This window comes from Eptatretus burgeri, chromosome 10 (genome assembly GCF_056783735.1).
Source record: "Eptatretus burgeri isolate ZD-2024b chromosome 10, Ebu_testis_v1, whole genome shotgun sequence".
NCBI lineage: Eukaryota > Metazoa > Chordata > Myxini > Myxiniformes > Myxinidae > Eptatretus > Eptatretus burgeri.
The window spans coordinates 65,624,067-65,647,168 of NC_140970.1; the positions used below are offsets into that span (position 1 = coordinate 65,624,067).

A 23,102-nucleotide genomic window follows, 5' to 3' on the forward strand; every position below is an offset into this window, starting at 1 on the left:
GTGTGTGTGCGCGCGCGCGCGCGCACACAAACATGCCCCCACAATTATGGCTATCAGGATAGCAGATAAGCACACACTTGGCTTTGAGCTGTCTAACCTGGGTTCGAATCTTAACCCACTGTAGACTGTCATCGGGGTGTTTTGCATGCAGGGTGATGTATAGATGTGTGCACCGGCCATCTGAATGACATTAAAATGGAGGACACATCTGCCAGCCTTGGTTGTTGATAGACGTTAAAGATCCCTTGGTGTCTTTTGTGAAGGGTTGTCAACTTATCAACAGCACCCTCTTTGAATCCAAATATCAGTTGAACATCAGGCTACCTGAATTACATACCTGGTTTGTAAAAGACTGGCCAAAAACTTTCTCCAACTGACCCCACAATAATGTGACAATTGTAGCCATATATATATATATATATATATATATATATATATATATATATATATATATATATATATATATATATATATATATATATATATATATATATATATATATATATATATATATATATATATATGAGGTCCATCTAAAAAGTAATGGGGACTGAGTGTGCTGTGTGCTCCACTTACACAACTTGAACGAACGGGTTGCGTCACAGTCTTTCGCAACAGTCCAGCAATATATGTATATATATATATATATATATATATATATATATATATATATATATATATATATATATATATATATATATATATATATCCTTATATTGTCATTCCTTCCTCGCTTTTTGGTTGTTTTTTTGGGGATTATCTCGACATGTTTTCAATTTTTTTATGACCTCCTCAACTCTTTTTCCTGATCTGGATGTCAATGACGTCATCATCCAGAAAATTATTTTGAGTGGCATTTACACGGGGAACACCCCGACCTCCAACCCCCTCAACGATATACCTCATGCAAGTCCTTTCTCTATTTCCCTTAATTTCCCATCCCTTGTCTCCACTCAGACATCCTGCGACCCTGTTGTCCTTCACTTTTGGAGTCATCTATTTATTTTGTATTCCAACATGGCAGAATTTTTTTTTACCCTCTCTCCTTTCTCTGCTCCTTACCTTCTATTCTATCCCCACACTCCTATATACTCCTAATCTTATTCCCCTTCTCTTCCAAACTCCACCGAGTTCCTTTCCTTCTCCTACATTCTCTTCTTTTCCTCAATTAACTTTCTACTTATATGTACACACAAAAAAAGATACCTCCATTCCTATTCCATTCCCTTCTGTTCCTTTTCTTAATGTTGGCATTTCCAATTTCCTCCTTTCCTTCCCTATGTAATGTAATAAATAGATGCCTTATAAACGGGTCACATGATCACATATATTTACATAAGGAGGAGGTACTGCATGATTTGCTTTAACAATAGTACGCATACGGTATATGGAAAGGTGAATATTTAGAATGCTCTTTTCAATAATCGGTATGACCCCCTGTGAATCTCAATGAAAGCATCAGCAGACCGTTCTGGACCCTTTTCCATCCCAAATTACGGATCTTATTATGCCTTACGATCCACGAGGCCTTGCAATCCATGACAGAGACTTTACGGTAGACAGAGGGTTTTACGGCATACAGTGAGTTTTTTTGGGGGGAGTTTCTCACTCTGTGCATGCATAAATGGTGTTCTTCAGATTGTGGTTGTATTATTTTTAAATAAATTTTGTTATGGTCTGGGTGCAATACCACTTCCTTCCATTGGAATCATCAATTGCTTCAGCCTTTATTGTGCTCGGCTATCTGACATTTATCAACAAGTCGGCAGATGAACAATTTGGTGATCTCTCGGTTTGGTACTTTAGTGATGTATTTTGGTGGCTTTTTTATTGTTGTTAATTATTAAATCGTTTGCGAATAAAAAGGATGGCTTTTAAAGGCTATGGCTTCACTCGATAGTCGCTTTTCAGCATGTCATTTTGTACATAGATGATGGGGCAGCCATTTTTTTCCTGTTACATCCCTCCATTTGGAATTCAGCTGGACTCCATGATAATCACAATTTTATTTTAGTTTGCTGCTCTTATTTATAGTCTGACTTCTTCCTCTTTTGGTGTTGTTAAGCCTGGCTAGTGCAATGCCATTGTTTATACAATGATATATGCAATCTATTCAATACTGATTATCTACACAAACAGAGTACCCGCACTACGGACGATCTTCTTCCAAGCATGGAACACATTCTTCTGATGCATACCTTTATTTGGGCGGTGTATAGGCATCTGACAGCTTTGTGGACACAAAAAAAACCCCAGGTTACGTGTATGAACCAAAAACATACCCACTGCTTATCATTCAAAACACCTCACTGGAAAAAGTGGGGACAGGAATACTGTACTGTAAATGGAGGAGACTTGTAATATCTTCCCCCACCTGGAGGCAGGGCTACATGATACACATTCACCTAGAAAATTTGCATTCACCCCCTCCCCTCCCCCAAGACCACCGGCAAAGACAAAAACACCCCTATACATTAATTGGGGTCATGCTGATCCTATGCAACAAGTCTGGATGTAATCAGCCCAGAACTGCAGGAAGAGTTGCACGACAAACAAACAAACAAACAAGCAGTCATAGACTGGTACTTACGAAATCGTCAACTTGATCTCTGACCTTGTCGAATAAAAGCTGTCTCTTGAGAAGGTAGCGACGCAAACCAGAAGTTTCTATGATGATTCTGCATCAAACCATCAAATATCGAATGTTTGACCTCACTGTGACCTTGACCTTTGACCGATTTTGACCAAAATCTAATCAGCGCTAGCCATCACCCTCCTGTATCACGTGGTGTAATTTGACATTGGCAGCTTCTTCCGTTCTCGAGTTACCGTGGATTAACGTAACGTTAAGGTCACACTCGACGCCCCCCCCCCCAACTCCAAAGGATGCCGGGGCAAGCGCGATGACGTCAGCGCGCACACGCAAAACCTTTACGTGACTCAATGACGCGTCTGCTCGAGCGCGCTGCGCCATTGTGACGAGCCGTGACGCGGCGGGTGAAATATTTTTATACAATCTTAAAACGTCTCCAAAACATCCAATTTTTACCAGAATTTTGACAACCGAGTGTAAAGCGTCCGAAGCGATCGCAAAAACCAAAGACAAAAATAAAATCGAAGTTAAAACGAACTCATAACGTCGACCGAAGCAAAAATACTCCATTTCTCCACAGGAATTTTCGTAATTATTTAATATTATTTTATCAAAGTCATAAAACCGTAATATTCGGCCATCCACAAACAATCTTTACACCAACCGACGCCTTAGCAAGTCAGGCATGCGACGATAAGCTTTATTGGGATGAAAAATGACTTTTAAACACCATCTTTATCGAAAACACAACACGGCCGACAACTAGGCAAGGCGTTCTGGGCCATGGGCGCCAACACTGAAATTTTTAAAACAGCCATAACTCGACGAATTGACACACAAATTCCGCTGAACTTACCTCAATCTTCCAAACTCATGCTCCATCAACAATACCTGTGGTAACTTTTCTCGAGTTATCATGTTTTGGATGTTTGACCTCACTGTGACCTTGACCTTTAACCGATTTTGACCAAAATCTAATCAGCGCTAGCCATCACCCTCCTGAATCACGTGGTTTAATTTGACATTGGTAGCTTCTTCCGTTCTCGAGTTATCGTGCCTACAAACTTACAAACAAACAAACAAACAAAGCAGTCATAGACTGGTACTTACAAAATCGTCAACTTGACCTCTGACCTTGTCTAATAAAAGCTGTCTCTCGAGAAGGTAGCAACGCAAACCAGAAGTTTCTACGATGATTCTGTATCAAACCATCAAAAATCGTAACGTCGACCGAAGCAAAAATCTCTATTTCTCCACGCAATTATACCTTAACGTAACTCAACGACGCGTCTGCTCGAGCGTACTGCATCATGGGACGACCCGTGACTCGTCGAGTGAAATATTTTTTATACAATCTTAAAACGTCTCCAAAACATCAGATTTTTACCCGAATTTCTACAACCGAGTTTTAAGCGTCCGAAGCGATCGCAAAAACCGAAGACAAAATTAAAATCGAAGTTAAAATGAACTCGTAACGTCGAGCGAAGCAAAAATACTCCATTTCTCCACGTGAATTTACGGAATTATGTTTGACCTCACTGTGACCTTGAACTTTGACCGATTTTGACCAAAATCTAATCAGCACGAGCCATCACCCTCCTGAATCACGTGGTGTGATTTGACATTGGTAGCTTCTTCGGTTCTCGTGTTTTCGTGCCTACAAACAAACAAACAAACAGAAACGGAAGGCATCAATATACTTACGAAATCTTTAGATTTCGTAAGTAACAAATAAACCAATGTCACCCGCAGGGTGATCCGTATCTTGCCAAAAGGTGACCACATGTGACTTCTTCAAGGTCACACTGAGGTGAACAGAGCTGCTATCCACCAGGAGCGACTCCTTGAGGAATATCTGCCAACGAGAGATTCCGATGAGAATCGTTCTACAGAGTAACCATGAAAAATATGTGTTTGCCTCATAACGTCACCAAATGACGTCATAATGTCTCAAGCTTGAAATATCTAGAAAGCACTCATCGAGGTGTTCAATTTGAGGTATGACAAGATATGGTTCCTAAAACTTGAAAATTTGACCTTGGGGGCAAATATGTTTGATCTTAGGTGCAAACCATGAAGGTCAAGGCCAATCACCACCAAAAATTAATGAGCTGAGCGACAGACCATATACGACATTCCCATAAAGTTTGGAGACGATGAGATTAAAATTACTTAAAAAATAAGGGTTTCGTCGATTCTCCTGATTTGCGACAAAGTGACCTTGACCTTTGACCTTGACCTTCAAAATTTTATGCGCTGAAAGCGACCTCTATAGGCCTCTGATATGCGAAGTTACAAAAATTTCCAATAATAACTGTGCTCTGCAGAGTGATTTCTACGTGATTACAGACAAAAACAAAAAACAAAAAAAAAACACATGAAGGTCAAGGCCAATCGCCACCAAAAATTAATCAGCTGAGCGCCAGACCATGAACAATATTCCCATGCAGTTTGAACACTATCCGTTCAAAATTACTCAAAAAAGAAGGGTTTCATCGACTCCCCTGATTTGCGACAAAGTGACCTTGACCTTTGACCTTGACCTTCAAAATTTTGTGTGCTGAACGGGACCTCTATAGGCCTCTGATATGCAAAGTTACAAAAACTTCCAATGATAACTGTGCTCTGCAGAATTTTTTATACGTGATTACAGACAAACAAACAAAAAAAACAAACAAAAAAAAACATACAAGCTGACTAACATATCTTGCAAAAACTTTGTTTTAGCAAGATAACAAGCAGTCATAGACTGGTACTTACGAAATCGTCAACTTGACCACTGACCTTGTCTAATAAAAGCTGTCTCTTGAGAAGGTAGCGACGCAAACCAGAAGTTTCTACGATAATTCTACACCAAACCATCAAAAATTGAATGTTTGACCTCACTGTGACCTTGACCTATGACCGATTTTGACCAAAATCTAATCAGCGCGAGCCATCACCCTCCTGAATCACTTGGTGTAATTTGACATTGGTAGCTTCATCCATCCTCGAGTTATCGTGCCCACAAACACACACACACACACACACACACACACACACACACACACACACACACACACACACACACACACACACACACACACACACACACACACACACACACACACACAAACAACCACACAAACAAACAAACAAGCAGTCATAGACTGGTACTTACGAAATCATCAACTTGACCTCTGACCTTGTCGAATAAAAGCTGTCTCTTGAGAAGGTAGCGACGCAAACCAGAAGTTTCTACGATGATTCTGTACCAAACCATCAAAAATCGAATGTTTTGGATGTTTGACCTCACTGTGACCTTGACCTTTGACTGATTTTGACCAAAATCTAATCAGCACCAGCCATCACCCTCCTGAATCACGTGGTGTAATTTGACGTTGGTAGCTTCTTCCGTTCTCGAGTTATCTGTACCAAACCATCAAAAATCGAATATTTTACCTCACTGTGACCTTGACCTTTGACTGATTTTGACCAAAATCTAATCAGCACCAGCCATCACCCTCCTGAATCACGTGGTGTAATTTGACATTGGTAGCTTCTTCCGTTCTCGAGTTATCGTGTCTACAAACAAACAAGCAGTCATAGACTGGTACTTACGAAATCGTCAACTTGACCTCTGACCTTGTCTAATAAAAGCTGTCTCTCGAGAAGGTAGCGATGCAAACCAGAAGTTTCTACGATGATTCTGTATCAAACCATCAAAAATCGTAACGTCGACCGAAGCAAAAATCTCCATTTCTCCACGCAATTATACGTTAACATAACTCAACGACGCGTCTGCTCGAGCGCACTGCATCATGGGACGACCCGTGACGCGTCGAGTGAAATATTTTTTATACAATCTTAAAACGTCTCCAAAACATCCGATTTTTACCAGAATTTCTACAACCGAGTTTTAAGCGTCCGAAGCGATCACAAAAACCGAAGACAAAATTAAAATCGAAGTTAAAATGAACTCGTAACGTCGAGCGAAGCAAAAATACTCCATTTCTCCACGTGAATTTACGGAATTATGTTTGACCTCACTGTGACCTTGAACTTTGACCGATTTTGACCAAAATCTAATCAGCACGAGCCATCACCCTCCTGAATCACGTGGTGTGATTTGACATTGGTAGCTTCTTCCGTTCTCAAGTTATCTGTACCAAACCATCAAAAATCGAATATTTGACCTCACCTTGACCTTTGATCGATTTTGACCAAAATGTAATCAGCACTAGCCATCAGCCTCCTGAATCACGTGGTGTAATTTGACATTGGAAGCTTCTTCAGTTCTCGAGTTATCATTTTTTGGATGTTTGACCTCACTGTGACCTTAACCTTTGACCGATTTTGACCAAAATCGAATCAGCACTAGCCATCAGCCTCCTGAATCACGTGGTGTAATTTGACATTGGTAGCTTCTTCCGTTCTCGAGTTATCTGTACCAAACCATCAAAAATCGAATATTTGACCTAACCTTGACCTTTGACCGATTTTGACCAAAATCGAATCACCACTAGCCATCACCCTCCTGAATGACGTGGTGTAATTTGACATTGGTAGCTTCTTTCGTTCTCGAGTTATCGTGCTTACAAACAAACAAACAAACAAACAGAAACGGAAGGCATCAATATACTTAAGAAATCTTTAGATTTCGTAAGTAACAAATAAGCAGTCATCGACTGGTACTTTCGAAATTGTCAACTTCACCTCTGACCTTGTCTAATAAAAGCTGTCTCTGGAGAAGGTAACGACGCAAACCAGAAGTTTCTACGATGACTCTGTACCAAACCATCAAAAATCGAATGTTTGACCTCTCTGTGACCTTGACCTTTGACCGATTTTGGCCCAAATCTAATCAGCACTAGACATCACCCTCCTGAATCACGTGGTGCAATTTGACAATGGTAGCTTCTTCCGTTCTCAAGTTATCGTGCCTAAAAACAAACAAACACACACACAAACAAATACACAAACAGATGACTGAAGTCATCAATATACTTATGAAATCTTTAGATTTCGTAAGTAACAAACAGAAACGGAAGTCATTAATATACTTATGAAATCTTTAGATTTCTTGAGTAACAAACAAGCAGTCATAGACTGGTACTTACGAAATCGTCAACTTGACCTCTGACCTTATCTAATAAAAGCTGTCTCAAGAGAAGGTAGCGACGCAAACCAGAAGTTTCTACGATGATTCTGTACCAAACCATCAAAAATCGAATGTTTTGGATGTTTGACCTCACTGTGACCTTGACCTTTGACCGATTTTGACCAAAATCGAATCAGCACTAGCCATCACCCTCCTGAATCACGTGGTGTAATTTGACATTGGTAGCGTCTTCCGTTCTCAAGTTATAACTTTTTTGGATGTTTGACCTCACTGTGACCTTGACCTTTGACCAAAATCTAATCAGCGCTAGCTATCACCCTCCTGAATCACCTGGTGTAATTTGACATTGGTAACTTCTTCCGTTCTCGAGTTATTGTGCCTACAAACAAACACACAAACACACAAACGCACACACAAACAGAGGACGGAAGTCATCAATGTACTTATGAAATCTTTAGATTTCGTAAGTAACAAGCAGTCATAGACTGGTACTTATGAAATTGTCAACTTGACCTCTGACCTTGTCTAATAAAAGCTGTCTCTGGAGAAGGTAGTGACGCAAACCAGAAGTTTCTACGATGACTCTGTACCAAACCATCAAAAATCGAATGTTTGACCTCTCTGTGACCTTGAGCTTTGACCGATTTTGACCAAAATCTAATCAGCGCGAGCCATCACCCTCCTGAATCACCTGGTGTAATTTGACATTGGTAGCTTCTTCCGTTCTCGAGTTATTGTGCCTACAAACAAACAGAATGGAACTGATCAATATACTTACGAAATCTTTAGATTTCGTAAGTAACAAACACACAAACAGAGGACAGAAGTGATCAATATACTTACGAAATCTAACAAACACACAAACACCAGTCTGTGAATTATCGTAAGGACACTCTTGTACACATGCAACAATAATTTAATTATTGACCATTCACCCCAACCCAACCCAACCCAACCCAACCCAACCCAACCCTCATCACTCTCAGGAATGGGATGTGCATTATCTGTTACAATATAATATGATGTGTGGGTTGAAAAAATGTCAATTTCCCCAACTAACTCGAATTCTCAACACAAAACAAATTAACTTATTGACAATTGTTATATTCAAACATATGTGAGCCCAAACCTCCCCCATCTCGCCTCAAATTTCGAACCCCTCACCAAACCATCACCTATGCCACGTGAGTGCAAGTACAACCATCTTCTTCCCCCCCCCCCCCACCATATGCATACATATTAGTTCCCAGATTGAAAAATGTGGGCTGATGAGGTCATCTATTTATGATGAATACAGATATGGTAGAACTTGAACTCACCCCAACCACCCCCACCCTGTATCTCCAGTCCTTACTCCTATATCTCCTCCACAAGATCCTTTTCTTATCTCACACACTCACCTTCCGATCTCTCTTCTCTCATACATAATCACGTATAAAAAATTCTGCAGAGCACAGTTATCATTGGAAATTTTTGTAACTTCGCATATCAGAGGCCTATAGAGGTCCCTTTCAGTGCACAAAATTTTGAAGGTCAAGGTCAAAGGTCAAGGTCACTTTGTCTTCAATTTCTCAATTTAAAGTTGACACGTGTCTGCACCATTCTTCTATCATAATGGTTACATCTCTGACAATTGTCTTCAATGCAATGACCATTACCTGATTATAGATTTCGTTAGTATATTGATGACTTCCGTCATCTGTTTGTGTGTTTGTTTGTAGGCACGATAACTCGAGAATGGAAGGAGTTACCAATGTCAAATTACACCACGTGATTCAGGAGGGTGGTGGCGAGCGCTGATTATATTTTGGTCAAAATCGGTCAAAGGTCAAGGTCACAGTGAGGTCAAACATTCGATTTTTGATGGTTTGGTACAGAATCATCGTAGAAACTTCTGGTTTGTGTCGCCACCTTCTCTGGAGACAACTTTTATTAGACAATGTCAGAGGTCAAGTTGACGATTTTGTAAGTACCAGTCTATGACTGCTTGTTTCCTTATTTTGCTGGAAGCATGTTGATAGCTACTGTTCGAGTCGGTTTTACAACTTGTTTTATTGTTTACAACTTTCTCATATACTGTTATGGGCTCTGATGTGCCCAGTTGAGAGATGTGCGGTTTGTAAATCATCACAGAATACTGCAGCATCATGAAATAGTGCTGGTTATTACACAGCTGTGTCATAATCAGTGGTGAATGCATAACAGCTATTACTAACTGTCAATGTCCATAAATAATAATAAATCATGAACTGACAAAACAGACTGACGGATTGATGGACGACCATGAACCAGTTGCTTAACCCCACTTTTTGCTTCAAGTGCATGGGAGTAATGAGCAGTATTCATGAAAACCTCCACATTCTTTAATTTGTGTCAGGTCGAAGTGAGTAGGTTCCAAGTTCTTTCTTTCGTGTGAATCAAAAGTGAAGTGATAAATGAGAAATGGTGCTCTGCGACATCAGATATTATGATGGACAGATAATATATTTCTTACACGCAGTGACGGTCCCAGGTAGTACACTCGGATTAGCACATTAAATAAGTAACTACAGTTCAAAACTAATTAGATCAACTTGCAGATACCCATCTACGACGGGTATGGGAGAGAGGACGGATCACAATACCCAGTTACGGTAGTTTCTTTGGATGTTTTGCGCCACATTCAACAGGTCAGTTCATATTGGTGACGTGTCTGGGTGCCCAAGGTAGCGTTTGAGACCGGTCGCTTTCGATTGTTGGCCTTGACACATAGTGCCGGATGAGTAACACGAACGATTTGACATATTCATCATTTTTATATTACCTCCATCAACAGATTAACAACATGGCAGGATAAAAGTCGTAAATTCTGAGTTGAACAAACGTCCTGAACTCATGGACTTAGTTCAGTAAAGCACGTCGTCTGGGACCCGGCCGTCGGTTTGCCGCCGAACACTGCTGATTGTGACGTCATCGATTCCCTCTTTGAAAATTCTATCTACATTCGATTTTTTGAATCCGCTATCACCTGCGTAAATACATGGAACACATAATGTGAAGATTTCGGAAGTATGAACAGAATATGTTCGGATAAAAGTGTGTTCGAAGTTCCAGGCTTACGCCCATTATATGATGATCACCACAAATTAAGTCTCAAAATATCCTTTTTCGTCCCAAGGTATTTTCTGTTAACCCAAGCTGGAACCTTCGTGGACGACACAAGGCAACCATGGCGTGACCCCTGTAGAAGTCTTCATTCTCATTTAATGGGAATACTATTCTCCAATGAACACTGATTCCATCACCTTCATTCAAACAAAAGTCATGATTAATATTTGAAGTCTTTATTTTAAAAACAAAATCTGCATCCTCTCCTTTTGATGGCCTTTTATGCTATACAAAAAAATGGAAGGTTGTTGCATGCAATTTTAGTTTTCAAGGCTGAATAGTATACGAGGTGTGTTCAAAAAGTATCCAACCTTAATTTTTCATGCGTAAACAAATGAAGCTGGGGAGGCGTGGTTTGGTGCACATATGTAGGCGATCCTAATCCGTATGCGTGAATATTTTCCCGCCTGCAGAAGCTATCAGTCGCCGACAGACCGCCGATGAGTGAGGAAGTGTAAGTGAGCGCCGTCGGATTTTCGTTTTTGACAAAATGACGGATCACTGTGGTCTCATCGCCAGTGATCACTGTGTTGAAGAAGTTGGGATCGCTGTTCACAGTCTCCAGCATGTCCTGTGCGATCTCCAAACGGAGTTGCTTCTGCTCGATCGTTAGCAGCTTTGGCATGAATTTCGCTGAGATTCTCCTTCAGCCCAAATCCTCAGTCACAATGGAATGAACGGATCCAATGCTGACGCTCGCCTCGTCTGCAAGTTCTCTGATCATGATTCGACGATCCTGCATCAGCAGGGTCCTCACTTGGTCAATGACTATCTCATTTCGGGATGTTGAGGGCCTACCAGAACGTGCTTCACTTTCCACTGATGTGTGACCATCTTTGAAGCGGTTGTACCACTCTTTTATCTGTGTGGTGCCCATTGCTTCATTCCTGAAGGCCTGTTGAATCTTGCGGGTCGTTTCCACTTGGGAATCGCCAAGCTTTACACAAAATTTGATGCAGTAGCATTGTTCAAGTTTTTCCGTCATTTTGTCAAAAACGAAAATCCGACGGCGCTCACTTACACTTCCTCGCTCATCGGCGGTCTGTCGGCGACTGATAGCTTCTGCAGGCGGGAAAATATTCACGCATACGGATAAGGATCGCCTACATACGTGCACCAAACCACGCCTCCCCAGCTTCATTTGTTAACGCACGAAAATTTAAGGTTGGATACTTTTTGAACACATCTCGTATAAATACAGGATTTATGTGAATAAACTGTAATTCACATGTGCATGGACATGTGTTCATATATTATGTGAAATAAATAAGTTGCTTACATTACATAATTTCTCGGTCTGCCGAATTTCCAGTACCCATTTTGGCAAACTCTATGTGCAGCATCTAACTCAAGATGTCCAACAATAAAACATGTCCATCCCTGTGGGTTTCCCATGGTTTCTGGCCAACTTGTAGTAATATATTACGAAACCACTTCACTGAATTTAGCATTATATTCTTATGGTTTTGGAAACGTACCCCGGGAGGAAAGCATAGATGGACACGTCGGAGACCCGAGGATTAGTTATTTTATTAGTCTTTGTGTAGATAGTCCTTGGCTCTTTGTCTAAGGGTTGTTCGGGTGGCATGTGTTGAGGTGAGTTCACATTTTCCCGGTGTGATGTCTTCCCTCCTCCCCCCACCCTCTGATACTTTCAACCCCCATCGGTCCATTGAAGGGATTGACAGAATTAGGAGTAAATGTTTTTTTCAACAGAACCAGGGTGCAGGGCATGATGTGTGCAATATGGACGGTGCACTCAGCATGAATGAAGATGGCTGGAGCGGCAACGTCGACCTCTGTGAGATGGCCCTTGTGCTTGGAAGGACTGCAAGTGAGCATGTGAAAATATCGCGGTGTGAGAATGAGTGTGTTGAAGACTGCAAGGTGGCTTGCGTGCATGGTCGGAGTGAGAAAGTTCACAAGATGTTCTATGTCAATGAACGGTGTGCAAAGGGTTGCAAGACTGCTCGCGAGTGTGTGTGGATTGGGAAAGTCCCACGGTGTGAAAGGCCTTATGAATGTGACGTTTGCAGAGGTTCCACAGCACAAGAAGGGGTCTGGTGAATGCGCCTGCACAGGATGTCCCGTGTGCAGCCTACGTAAGGTCCTGAGGCACGAACAGTCGTCATGGCAAACACGGCTTGGTCCGCCGTGGGGAACCCCTAATGCCCACTGGCAAAAAATTAAAAACAAATTAGTTGAGCACCTCTGAATGGATGCATGGTCGAGCACCTCTGGAGATGTGGGGAGCTCATGAGAGTAGAGTAGGGTAGAGAGTTTTTGAGCCCAGTGGGTGCAGGTGAACACCACCTTATACAAAGGAGCAAAGCAAAGGAGCATTAGCATTAGTGAATGATAGATTAGAGGACAGTCGTATAAAAATAATTATGCTGGTGCTGGTGAGGGCATTAGAAGTGGCCCGCACCAGGCAAAGGGGCATTATGCTAGATTAGGGAAGAAGGTGGATAGTGTTAGAATAGTTATGCCCACGAGGGGGCACTACAAATAGTTGCCTCCATGGGGGCACAGGAGTAGCATGAGTAAGAAGAGGGGAATAGCAGTAGATGGGAATGTCGGAAACAGCGTGTTGGAGATGGTTGACGTGTAGTGGGCACGCAGTTAGCTTACTGACATAGAGTTGAAAGGAGCGTGCGTTGTGTAAGGGATGAAGGGGTGAGCACGAATGAGTCAATGAGAATTAGTTTGGTAGATGGTGCCAGTGTGAATGTAGGTATGCAAATGTGTGAGTATGGATGGAATGAATGTGGGTCAGTGGCCCGACAGTGAATGTGAGTACAGCGTGCGTGGTGTGAAGGGAGGTAATGAGCCCTGCCCAATGAAACCTGGAGCTAATATGAAGAGAATAGTTTGGGGGTTTTGGGAAATTTACAATGGAGGTTGTTCTGCCATTGGTGCCGTGTGTTGAAATGTTTATTTTGTAGGTGTGCAATGAGATTTGACGGGCTGGGAATGCAGCTCATGAGAGTTTTATATTGTTGAGGAAGGCACCCTGGGCGTGGAGGGTCTGTCGGCTAGAGTAGATCATAAGTCCATGGTGGGCATGCTAAATTTGTGTTTGGGCCCGGGTACCCATGGTGAAGGCCAATTGCCAGTGAGGGCACGAGGGAGGGGGGGAGCCAGGGGAGCTCCCCCAATATTTTGGAATGGAGCAGAAATGCTCAGAGGTGGCCTTAGTGTGCCGGGGGTGCCATTGTGTGAGTATGCAGGTGTGCAGACCTACTAATGGAGCCACACTGCCCAGCCAGGAAATTGTGTGGAGGCACAGATGAAAAATAGAGGGTAAGGCCCTAACTAGTGTGAGCACCAACATGTGGAGCGACAGGTGAATTAGGTTGTTAGAATCACATAGTTTAGAGACACATCGGAAGTCCCGGGGAAGTTTAATTGTTGATGTGATAATGGATAGAGTCGTTTGGAGTCTTGTGTTTGCCCCTTCACACCATCCACCACTCAGGTAGCCACCGGCTGCTGGATTCACCCGCTTGGAGAAGCTGTGGGACCTGCAGACATATCTCAAACTTGTTCTGAGGTTCCCACAGATCCACCTTTAATTCCTAAGGCATCCTGAGGGGATTAGAGGAATTTTATGAGGAATTTGGCACTGACTAAGGGGAACCCAAGAGGCAGACAATCTCGTTAGGAGACATAGGGATAATTTAAAGAGGGGGGCTAGGGCAGCGCAGCCATGGATATGGACTGGGGAGTAGGGACCGTGATGAGGATAGGCCCGTGAGATTAAAGGGGGGAACGGTTAGGTGAGGGCCGAGCCCGTTCCCAGATCGGCCGGCACCGCCACCACCTCCCTCAGGAAGGTGTGCCAGTGGGGGGAGTGATGGCCAGTGATGCCAGCCGAGCCTCGTTTGCCATTTGCTATGCCTTTACCTGTGCCTGTTGCCCCGCCCGTTGCCTGTCGCCCTTGTCACACCTCCCCAGGTTCATCGCCAAGGATCACTTTTGTGTGGCCCCATTCTTTAAGATTGGTGCCGAAGGACCACTTTTGTGTCGCCCCGTTTTTCAATGTTTGTGCCAAAGACCACTTGTTGTTGTGACCCAGTTCTTCAGTGTTGCGGCAAGTGGGGCAGAATAATTCCCAGGAGCTGGAGTGCAGTCTACCCCGATGATGGCCCCACAATGATGCCCTCCAGATCAAAGAAGATCTTTCAATATGGCCACGTGGGTCATGAAGACTGCCACAGACAAACGGCCACGTGGTCCCTCCTGCATATTTTTTTTTCCCCCATAACTTCCCTCAAAGGATTGTCTTCAACAGCGAAGGACAATTTTATGGCCACCTGTTGCCCAGGGCAAAGTGTGAAATAATTGTAAAAATGTTTAAGCCCACCCGGTATATGTTTATGTATAGAATTTCATTTCGAACTGTCTCGTGTGAATGTGTTCGAGTGAAGGAACCCAATGCATTAGTTTTCATTATTTTCAAAGGCAGGACATTATGCATTATCAGTATCACACTCAGGGGACAGGCGAGGGAAACCATATTGGAGGGAACTACTCCTAATATGTGTACAAGAGTTGGCAGACTTGGGACGAGTCTACCAAGTGGAGGGGGTAATGTTATGGTTTTGGAAATGTAACCAAGGGGGGAGAGCATAGACATGGACACATAGAAGACCCGAGATTTAGTTTTTTTCATTAATCTTTGTATGGATAATCGAATTTCTTTGCCCATTGTCGAAGTGGATAGTTCTTCGACCTTCGCCCATTTATATACATATCTATACATATATATATATATATATATATATATATATATATATATATATATATATATATATATATATATATATATTTCTTCTTCTTCTTCTTTCGGCTGCTCCCTTTCAGGGTCGCCACAGCGGATCATCCGTATGATCCGCATAGTGATTTGGCACATGTTTTACGCCGGATGCCCTTCCTGACGCAACCCTGGTCGCCTCTTACGACACAGGGATATGGTACACCTATTTTAACCGGAGTATACACCGGCCCAGTACACTGGTACTCATTTCGCCGACCTCGGAAGGATGACAGGCTGAGTCAACCCCCTGGTGTATTAATTCAGTGGTCCAACGGGGCTTGAACTCAGGACCTTTTGGATCCCAAGCTGCTGCCCTAACCACTACGCCAACACCAGGCTATTACATATATATATATATATATATATATATATATATATATATATATATATGTATATATATATATACATATATATTTATATATATACATAATAGCCCATTATCATGACATGCATTGAGGATGTTAAAGAATGGATGTTAAAGATCCCAATGGTGTCCATTTCCAAATTCCAAATTCCTGCCCTAAACTCTATCGAATGTCAAGCTTGGCCAGCCGGTTCCTGGAAGACTTGGGCCAAGCTTCCCTCAATCCACCCAACATGAATGTGGAAATAATTGTGGGCATAAGTGAAGAAGAAGATACTTTTCACAACAATTTTGTATGAAGCAGGGTTCCTGGAGGTGTAGATTGGATGAATGCACAAGCGCAGTTCAAGCTCCGCCTCTTTCCTGGCCAAAGAAGAAACATGCCACTGCCGGAGTTTTGTGAAACAGATATTTTCAGTTCTGGACAGTTTTGTGATTTTTACCTCTGCCCCCGAATGTGAAAGAGGTAATGTTTTCACTCTTTTCTGTCTGTTTGTTACTTGCAAAATTGAAGATTTTTCAAGTTTCTTGGTCAGTCGATTTTGTTATTATCTTGCCAAAACGAAGTTTTTGCAAGATATGATAGTCAGCTTGTATGTTTTTTTTTGTTTGTTTGTTTGTTTGTTTGTCTGTAATCACGTATAAAAAATTCTGCAGAGCACAGTTATCATTGGAAATTTTTGTAACTTCGCATATCAGAGGCCTATAGAGGTCACTTTCAGTGCATAAAATTTTGAAGGTCAAGGTCAAAGGTCAAGGTCACTTTGTTGCAAATCAGGGGAGTCGACGAAACCCTTATTTTTGAGTAATTTTGATTGGATCGTCTTCAAACTTCATGGGAATATAGTTCATGGTCTGGCGCTCAGCTGATTAATTTTTGGTGGCGATTGGCCTTGACCTTCATGGTTAGCACCTGAGGTCAAACATGTTTGACCCCAAGGTCGATTTTTCAAGTTTTAGGAACCATATCGTGTAGTACCTCAAATTGAACACCTCGATGAGTGCTTTCTAGATATGTCAAGCTTGAGACATTATGACGTCATTTGGTGACGTTATGAGGCAAACGCATATTTTTCATGGTTACTCTGTAGAACGATTCTCATCGGAATTTCTCGTAGGCAGATATTCCTCAAGGAGTCGCTCCTGGTGGATAGCAGCTCTGTTCACCTCAGTGTGACCTTAAATAAGTCACACGTGGTCACCTTTTGGCAAGATACGGGTCACCTTGAGGGTGACATTGGTTTTTATTTTTCTGTCTGTTTGTTTGTCTGTCTGTTGCCAACAGGTCACAATTTTAAACCGAGTAAAGTAAATTCACGAAACTTCACAAAATGCATGGTAGAGTTTGTCAAAAGGAAGAATACTATTGTTTTTGAGGTAAAAAGGTCAACATAGGCCAAAGGTCAACAACTTCGGTGAGATGTCTAAAATCCTCAATTTTCATCAGAATGACTTGAAATTTGAAGAGTAGTTCATTTTTAGGTCATTGAATTCAAGCAGCCAATTATTTTTGAGGTCAACATAGACCAAAAGATCAACATAGGTCCAAGGTCAACAACTAAGGAGGTATTTGTAAAATCCTCAATTTTCATCTGATTGACTTGAAATTTGAGGAGGTGTTGCATATTTGGTCATTGAATTCAACCACCAATTGTGTTTGAGGTCAAATTTGTTCAATGTATTTTGCAAGTGTCATGCTCTGCATGATGTCTGCTTCTTGTTTGTTTATCTGTTTGTGTGCAGGATATCTCAAAAATATGTGGACGGATTCAGATGAAATTTTGTGGACAGGTTGGGTGTGTGACAAGGAGCAACTGATTAGATTTTAGTGAAGATCCGGATCAGGATCTGATCATTTTTGAAGTGATTCTTAAGCATTGAGAGGTCAGGCGAAACCGATAGATAACACTATCTCAAAAGGTTGTGGATGGATTCGGACGAAATTTGGTGGACACTGTGGGTGTGTGGCAAGGATGAGTTGATTCGATTTTGGTGAAGATCCAGGTCTGAATCTGGATACTGAATCTGGAGAATTATTTAATTTTAAAAAGTGATTCTTCACCATTGAGAGATCAGGCCAAAAACGATATATTGCATGATATTTTCAAAAAATGTATTGGGTACAATATGTTCTCATGGATCAGGCATTGCGTGGCAGAGGTATGCACTTTACTGAGTGCCCTTCTCATTCTTTCTGGAATTGTGGCTTCCAGCTCTATCAGTATGCCACATTTCAACTTTCTCGGCTACTGAGAAAATACGAACAATTTCTGTCAATGAGTGAGTGGTTAAAATGAATATATATATATATATATATATATATATATATATATATATATATATATATATATATATATCTTCTTCTCTTCTTCTTCTTTCGGTTGCTCCCGTTAGGGGTCGCCACAGCGGATCATCCGTTATGATCCGCATAATGATTTGGCATAGGTTTTACGCCGGATGTCCTACCTGACGCAACCCTGGTCACCTCTTATGACACACAGGGATATGGTACACCTATTCTAACCGGGGCATACACCGGGCCCAGTACACTGGTACTCACTTCGCCGACCTCGGAAGGATGACAGGCTGAGTCAACCTCCTGGTGTGTATTAATTCAAGCGGCCAACGGGGCTTGAACTCAGCACCTTTTGGATCCCAAGCCGCTTCCCTAACCACTACGCCAACACCAGGCTATTACATACATACATATATATATATATATATATATATATATATATATATATATATATATATATATACATACATACATACATACATACATACATACATACATACATACATACATACATACATACATACATACATACATACATGTAATAGCCTGGTGTTGGCGCAGTGGTTAGGGCAGCGGCTTGGGACCCAAAAGGTCCTGAGTTCAAGCCCCGTTGGGCCACTGAATTAATATGTATATATATATATATATATATATATATATATATATATATGTATATATATATATATATATATATATTGGCGAAATGAGTACCAGTGTACTGGGCCCGGTGTATGCCCCGGTTAGAATAGGTGTACCATATCCCTGTGTGTCGTAAGAGGCGACCAGGGTTGCGTCAGGAAGGACATCCGGTGTAAAAACCTATGCCAAATCATTATGCGGACAACAAAACGAATTTCCATACCGGATTGGTCGAGGCCCGGGTTACCAACGACCGCCACCGGTACCAGTGGTCAGCAGGGTACCAGTGGAAATTGTGCTACTGCTGGGTGAAGGAGGAGAAGGAGACGGGGAAGGCGAGTCCGGAGGCAGTGGGAGAGGGGGAAGGGTAGAAGTGTGGAGTTGGAACTCTGAATGTTGTGAGAATGGTGAGAGTTGGAACTCTGAATGTTGGGACGATGACTGGCAAAGGGCGAGAGTTGGCTGATATGATGGAGAGAAGAAAGGTGGACATACTGTGTGTACAAGAGACCAAGTGGATGGGGAGTAAGGCGAGGAGCATTGGAGGTGGTTTCAAACTGTTCTACCATGGTGTGGATGGGAGGAGAAATGGTGTCGGGGTAATCCTGAAGGAAGATGATGTCAAGAGGGTATTGGAGGTGAGGAGAGTGTCTGACCGAGTGATGAGTGTGAAGTTGGAAATTGAAGGGGTGATGATGAATGTCATCAGTGCATATGCCCCACATATGGGGTGTGAGATGGAGTATAAAGAAGATTTCTGGAGTGAGTTAGATGAAGTGGTGGAGAGTATCCAAGGATTAAAGAGTGGTGATTGGAGCAGATTTCAATGGGCATGTTGGGGAAGGGAATAAAGAGGATGAGGAGGTGATGGGTAGGTACGGTCTCAACAAGAGAAATGTGAAAGGGCAAATGGTGGTAGAGTTTGCAAAAAGAATGGAAATGGCAGTGGTAAATACGTATTTCAAGAAGGAGGAACACAGGGTGACGTACAAGAGTGGAGGAAAGTGCACACAGGTGGATTACATCTTAAGCAGGAGATGCAACTTGAAAGAGATTAGAGACTGTAAGGTGGTGGCAGGGGAGAGTGTTGCTCGACAGCATCGATTGGTGGTCTGCAGGATGATTTTGGAGGTGAGGTTGAGGAAGAGAGAGGGCTGAACCAAGGACCAGATGGTGGAAGCTGAAGGAGGAAGACTGTTGCGTGGAATTTAGGGAGGAGGCGAGATAGGTGTTGGATGGTGGTAAAGATGGGTGGGATGATTGGGCAACAACAGCAGAAGTGGTGAGGGAGATAGCTAGGAAGGTACTTGGTGTGACATCTGGACAGAGGAAGGAAGATAAGCAGACTTGGTGGTGGAACGAGGAAGTACAGGAAAGTATAAGGAAGAAGGGATTGGCGAAAAAGAAGTGGGATAGTCAGAGAGATGAAGAAAGTAGGCAGGAGTACAAGGAGTGGCGGCGAAAGGCAAAGAGAGAGGTGGCAAAGGCTAAGAAAAAGGGATATGACAAGCTGTATGAGAAGTTGGATACAAGAGAAGGGGAAAAGGATTTATACCGATTGGCAAGTCAGAGGGACCGAGCTGGGAAGGATGTGCTGCAGGTGAGGGTGATAAAGGTCGTAAATGGGAATGTGCTGACGAGCGAGGAGAGTGTGTTGAGAAGGTGGATGGAGTACTTTGAGGAGCTGATGAATGAAGAAAATGAGAGAGAGAGAAGGTTGGAAGAGGTGGAGATAGTGAATCAGGAAGTGGGGTGGATCAGAAAGGATGAAGTGAGGACTGCTATGAAGAAGATGAAAAGTGGAAAGGCGGTTGGCCCGGATGACATACCAGTGGCGGCATGGAAGTGCTTAGGAGAGATGGCAGTGGGGTTGTAAACCAGATTGTTTAATAAAATCTTAGAAAGTGAGAGGATGCCGGAGGAGTGGAGATTAAGTGTACTGATTCCGATTTTCAAGAACAAGGGTGATGTGCAGAGCTGTGGAAATTACAGAGGGATAAAGTTGTTCAGCCACACCATGAAGTTGTGGGAAAGAGTTGTGGAAGCGAGGTTGAGAGGAGAGGTGACGATCTGTGAGCAGCAATATGGGTTTATGCCAGGAAAGAACACCACTGATGCGATGTTTGCTGTGAGAATGTTGATTGAGAAGTATAGGGAAGGCCAGAGGGAGTTACATCGTGTGTTTGTGGATTTAGAGAAAGCTTATGATAGGGTGCCAAGAGAGGAGTTATGGCATTGTATGAGGAAGTCGGGAGTGGTGGAGAAGTATGTGAGGATCATGCAGGATATGTATGAGGACAGTGTGACAGCGGTGAGGTGTGCGGTAGGAATGACGGACCGGTTTAAGGTAAAAGTGGGATTGCACCAAGGATCGACTCTGAGTCCTTTCCTGTTTGCAATGGTGATGGACAGGTTGACGGACGAGATCAGATTGGAGTCTCCATGGACTATGATGTTCGCGGATGACATCATAATCTGTAGGGAGAGTAAGGAGCAGGCTGAGGCGAGCCTTGAGAAGTGGAGGTACGCACTGGAGAGAAGGGGAATGATAGTCAGAAGGAGTAAGACGGAGTATATGTGCGTAAATGAGAGGGAGGGTGGTGGTCTGGTGCGGTTGCAAGGAGTTGAGGTGGGGAAGGTGGATGGGTTTAAATACTTGGGATCAACTGTCCAAAGTGATGAGAATGTGGGAGAGAAGTGAAAAAGAGAGTGCAGGCAGGATGGAGTGGGTGGAGAAGAGTTGCAGGAGTGATTTGTGACAGAAGGGTAGCTGCAAGAGTTAAGGGGAAAGTATATAAGACGATAGTGAGACCAGCTATGTTGTATGGTTTGGAGGCGGAGGCGCTAACAAAAAGACAGGAAGCGGGGCTGGAGGTGGCAGAGTGAAAGATGCTGCGATTCTCATTGGGAGTGACGAGGACGGACAGGATAAGGAATGAGTATATTAGAAGGACAGCGCAGGTAGGACGGTTTGGAGACAACGTGAGAGAGGCGAGATTGAGATGGTTTGGACATGTGCATAGGAGGGAGGCGGAGTATATCAGGAGAAGGATGCTGAAGATGGAGCCGCCAAGCAGGAGGAGAAGAGGAAGGCCAAAGAAGAGGTTCATGGATGCGGTGAGGGCGGACATGCGGGTGGTTGGAGTGTCAATGGAAGATGTGGAGGATAGAGCGAAATGGAGGCGGTTGATCCACTGTGGCGACCCCTAACGGGAGCAGCCGAAAGAAGAAGAAGAACAAGATGTATATAAATGTAAATATATATATATATATATATATATATACATACATACATACATACATACATACATACATACATACATACATACATACATATATATATATATATATATATATATATATATATATATATATATATATATATATATATATATATATATATATATATATATATATATCCTGGTGTTGGCGCAGTGGTTAGGGCAGCGGCTTGGGATCCAAAAGGTCCTGAGTTCAAGCCCCGTTGGGCCACTGAATTAATACACCAGGGGGTTGACTCAGCCTGTCATCCTTCCGAGGTCGGCGAAGTGAGTACCAGTGTACTGGGCCGGTGTATACCCCGGTTAAAATAGGTGTACCATATCCCTGTGTCGTAAGAGGCGACCAGGGTTGCGTCAGGAAGGGCATCCGGCGTAAAACATATGCCAAATCACTATGTGGATCAAATGGATGATCCGCTGTGGCGACCCCTAACGGGAGCAGCCGAAAGAAGAAGAAGAGAAGATATATATATATATATATATATATATATATATATATATATATATATATATATATATATATATATATATATATATATATATATATATATTGTTACGGCTGTGGAAATTTGCAATTCACCAGAATAGGTCCTCAGGTTAGATATATCGATAAGTTCATGTGTAGTTAGTCCACACCCGTTGTTTCGAGGGAATATGTGCGATTCATCCGAGCTGCAACGCTTTGAGTTTGCCATTTTTCTTTCTCTATCGTTATTTTGGACCAATAATCCTCCAACAACTCAAACACCACCACCTTCGCATCTTTACCTCCGCAACTCCATCCTGCGAACATCGCTTCACCGCCATTCCCAAACGACGCCCGCCAAGAACTCAAACACCACCACCTTCGCCTCTTTACCTC

At 42.5% G+C, this 23,102-nt stretch overlaps 1 protein-coding gene across 9 annotated transcripts in view; it reads right to left on the minus strand.

The window, feature by feature from the left end:
• Positions 1–23,102, minus strand: part of PAX7 (paired box 7) — a 321,139-nt gene that overhangs the window by 70,477 nt on the left and 227,560 nt on the right. Inside the window, exon 8 of one of the 9 annotated variants that reach the window (XM_085898753.1) lies at positions 3,175–4,448. The exons of the other annotated variants lie outside the window; for them this stretch is intronic. Coding sequence (XP_085754879.1) covers positions 4,305–4,448 — 144 coding nt within the window. The 3' untranslated portion in view covers positions 3,175–4,304. Of the gene's footprint in view, positions 1–3,174; positions 4,449–23,102 lie in introns of those variants that run through there. 9 annotated transcript variants of the gene reach the window in all.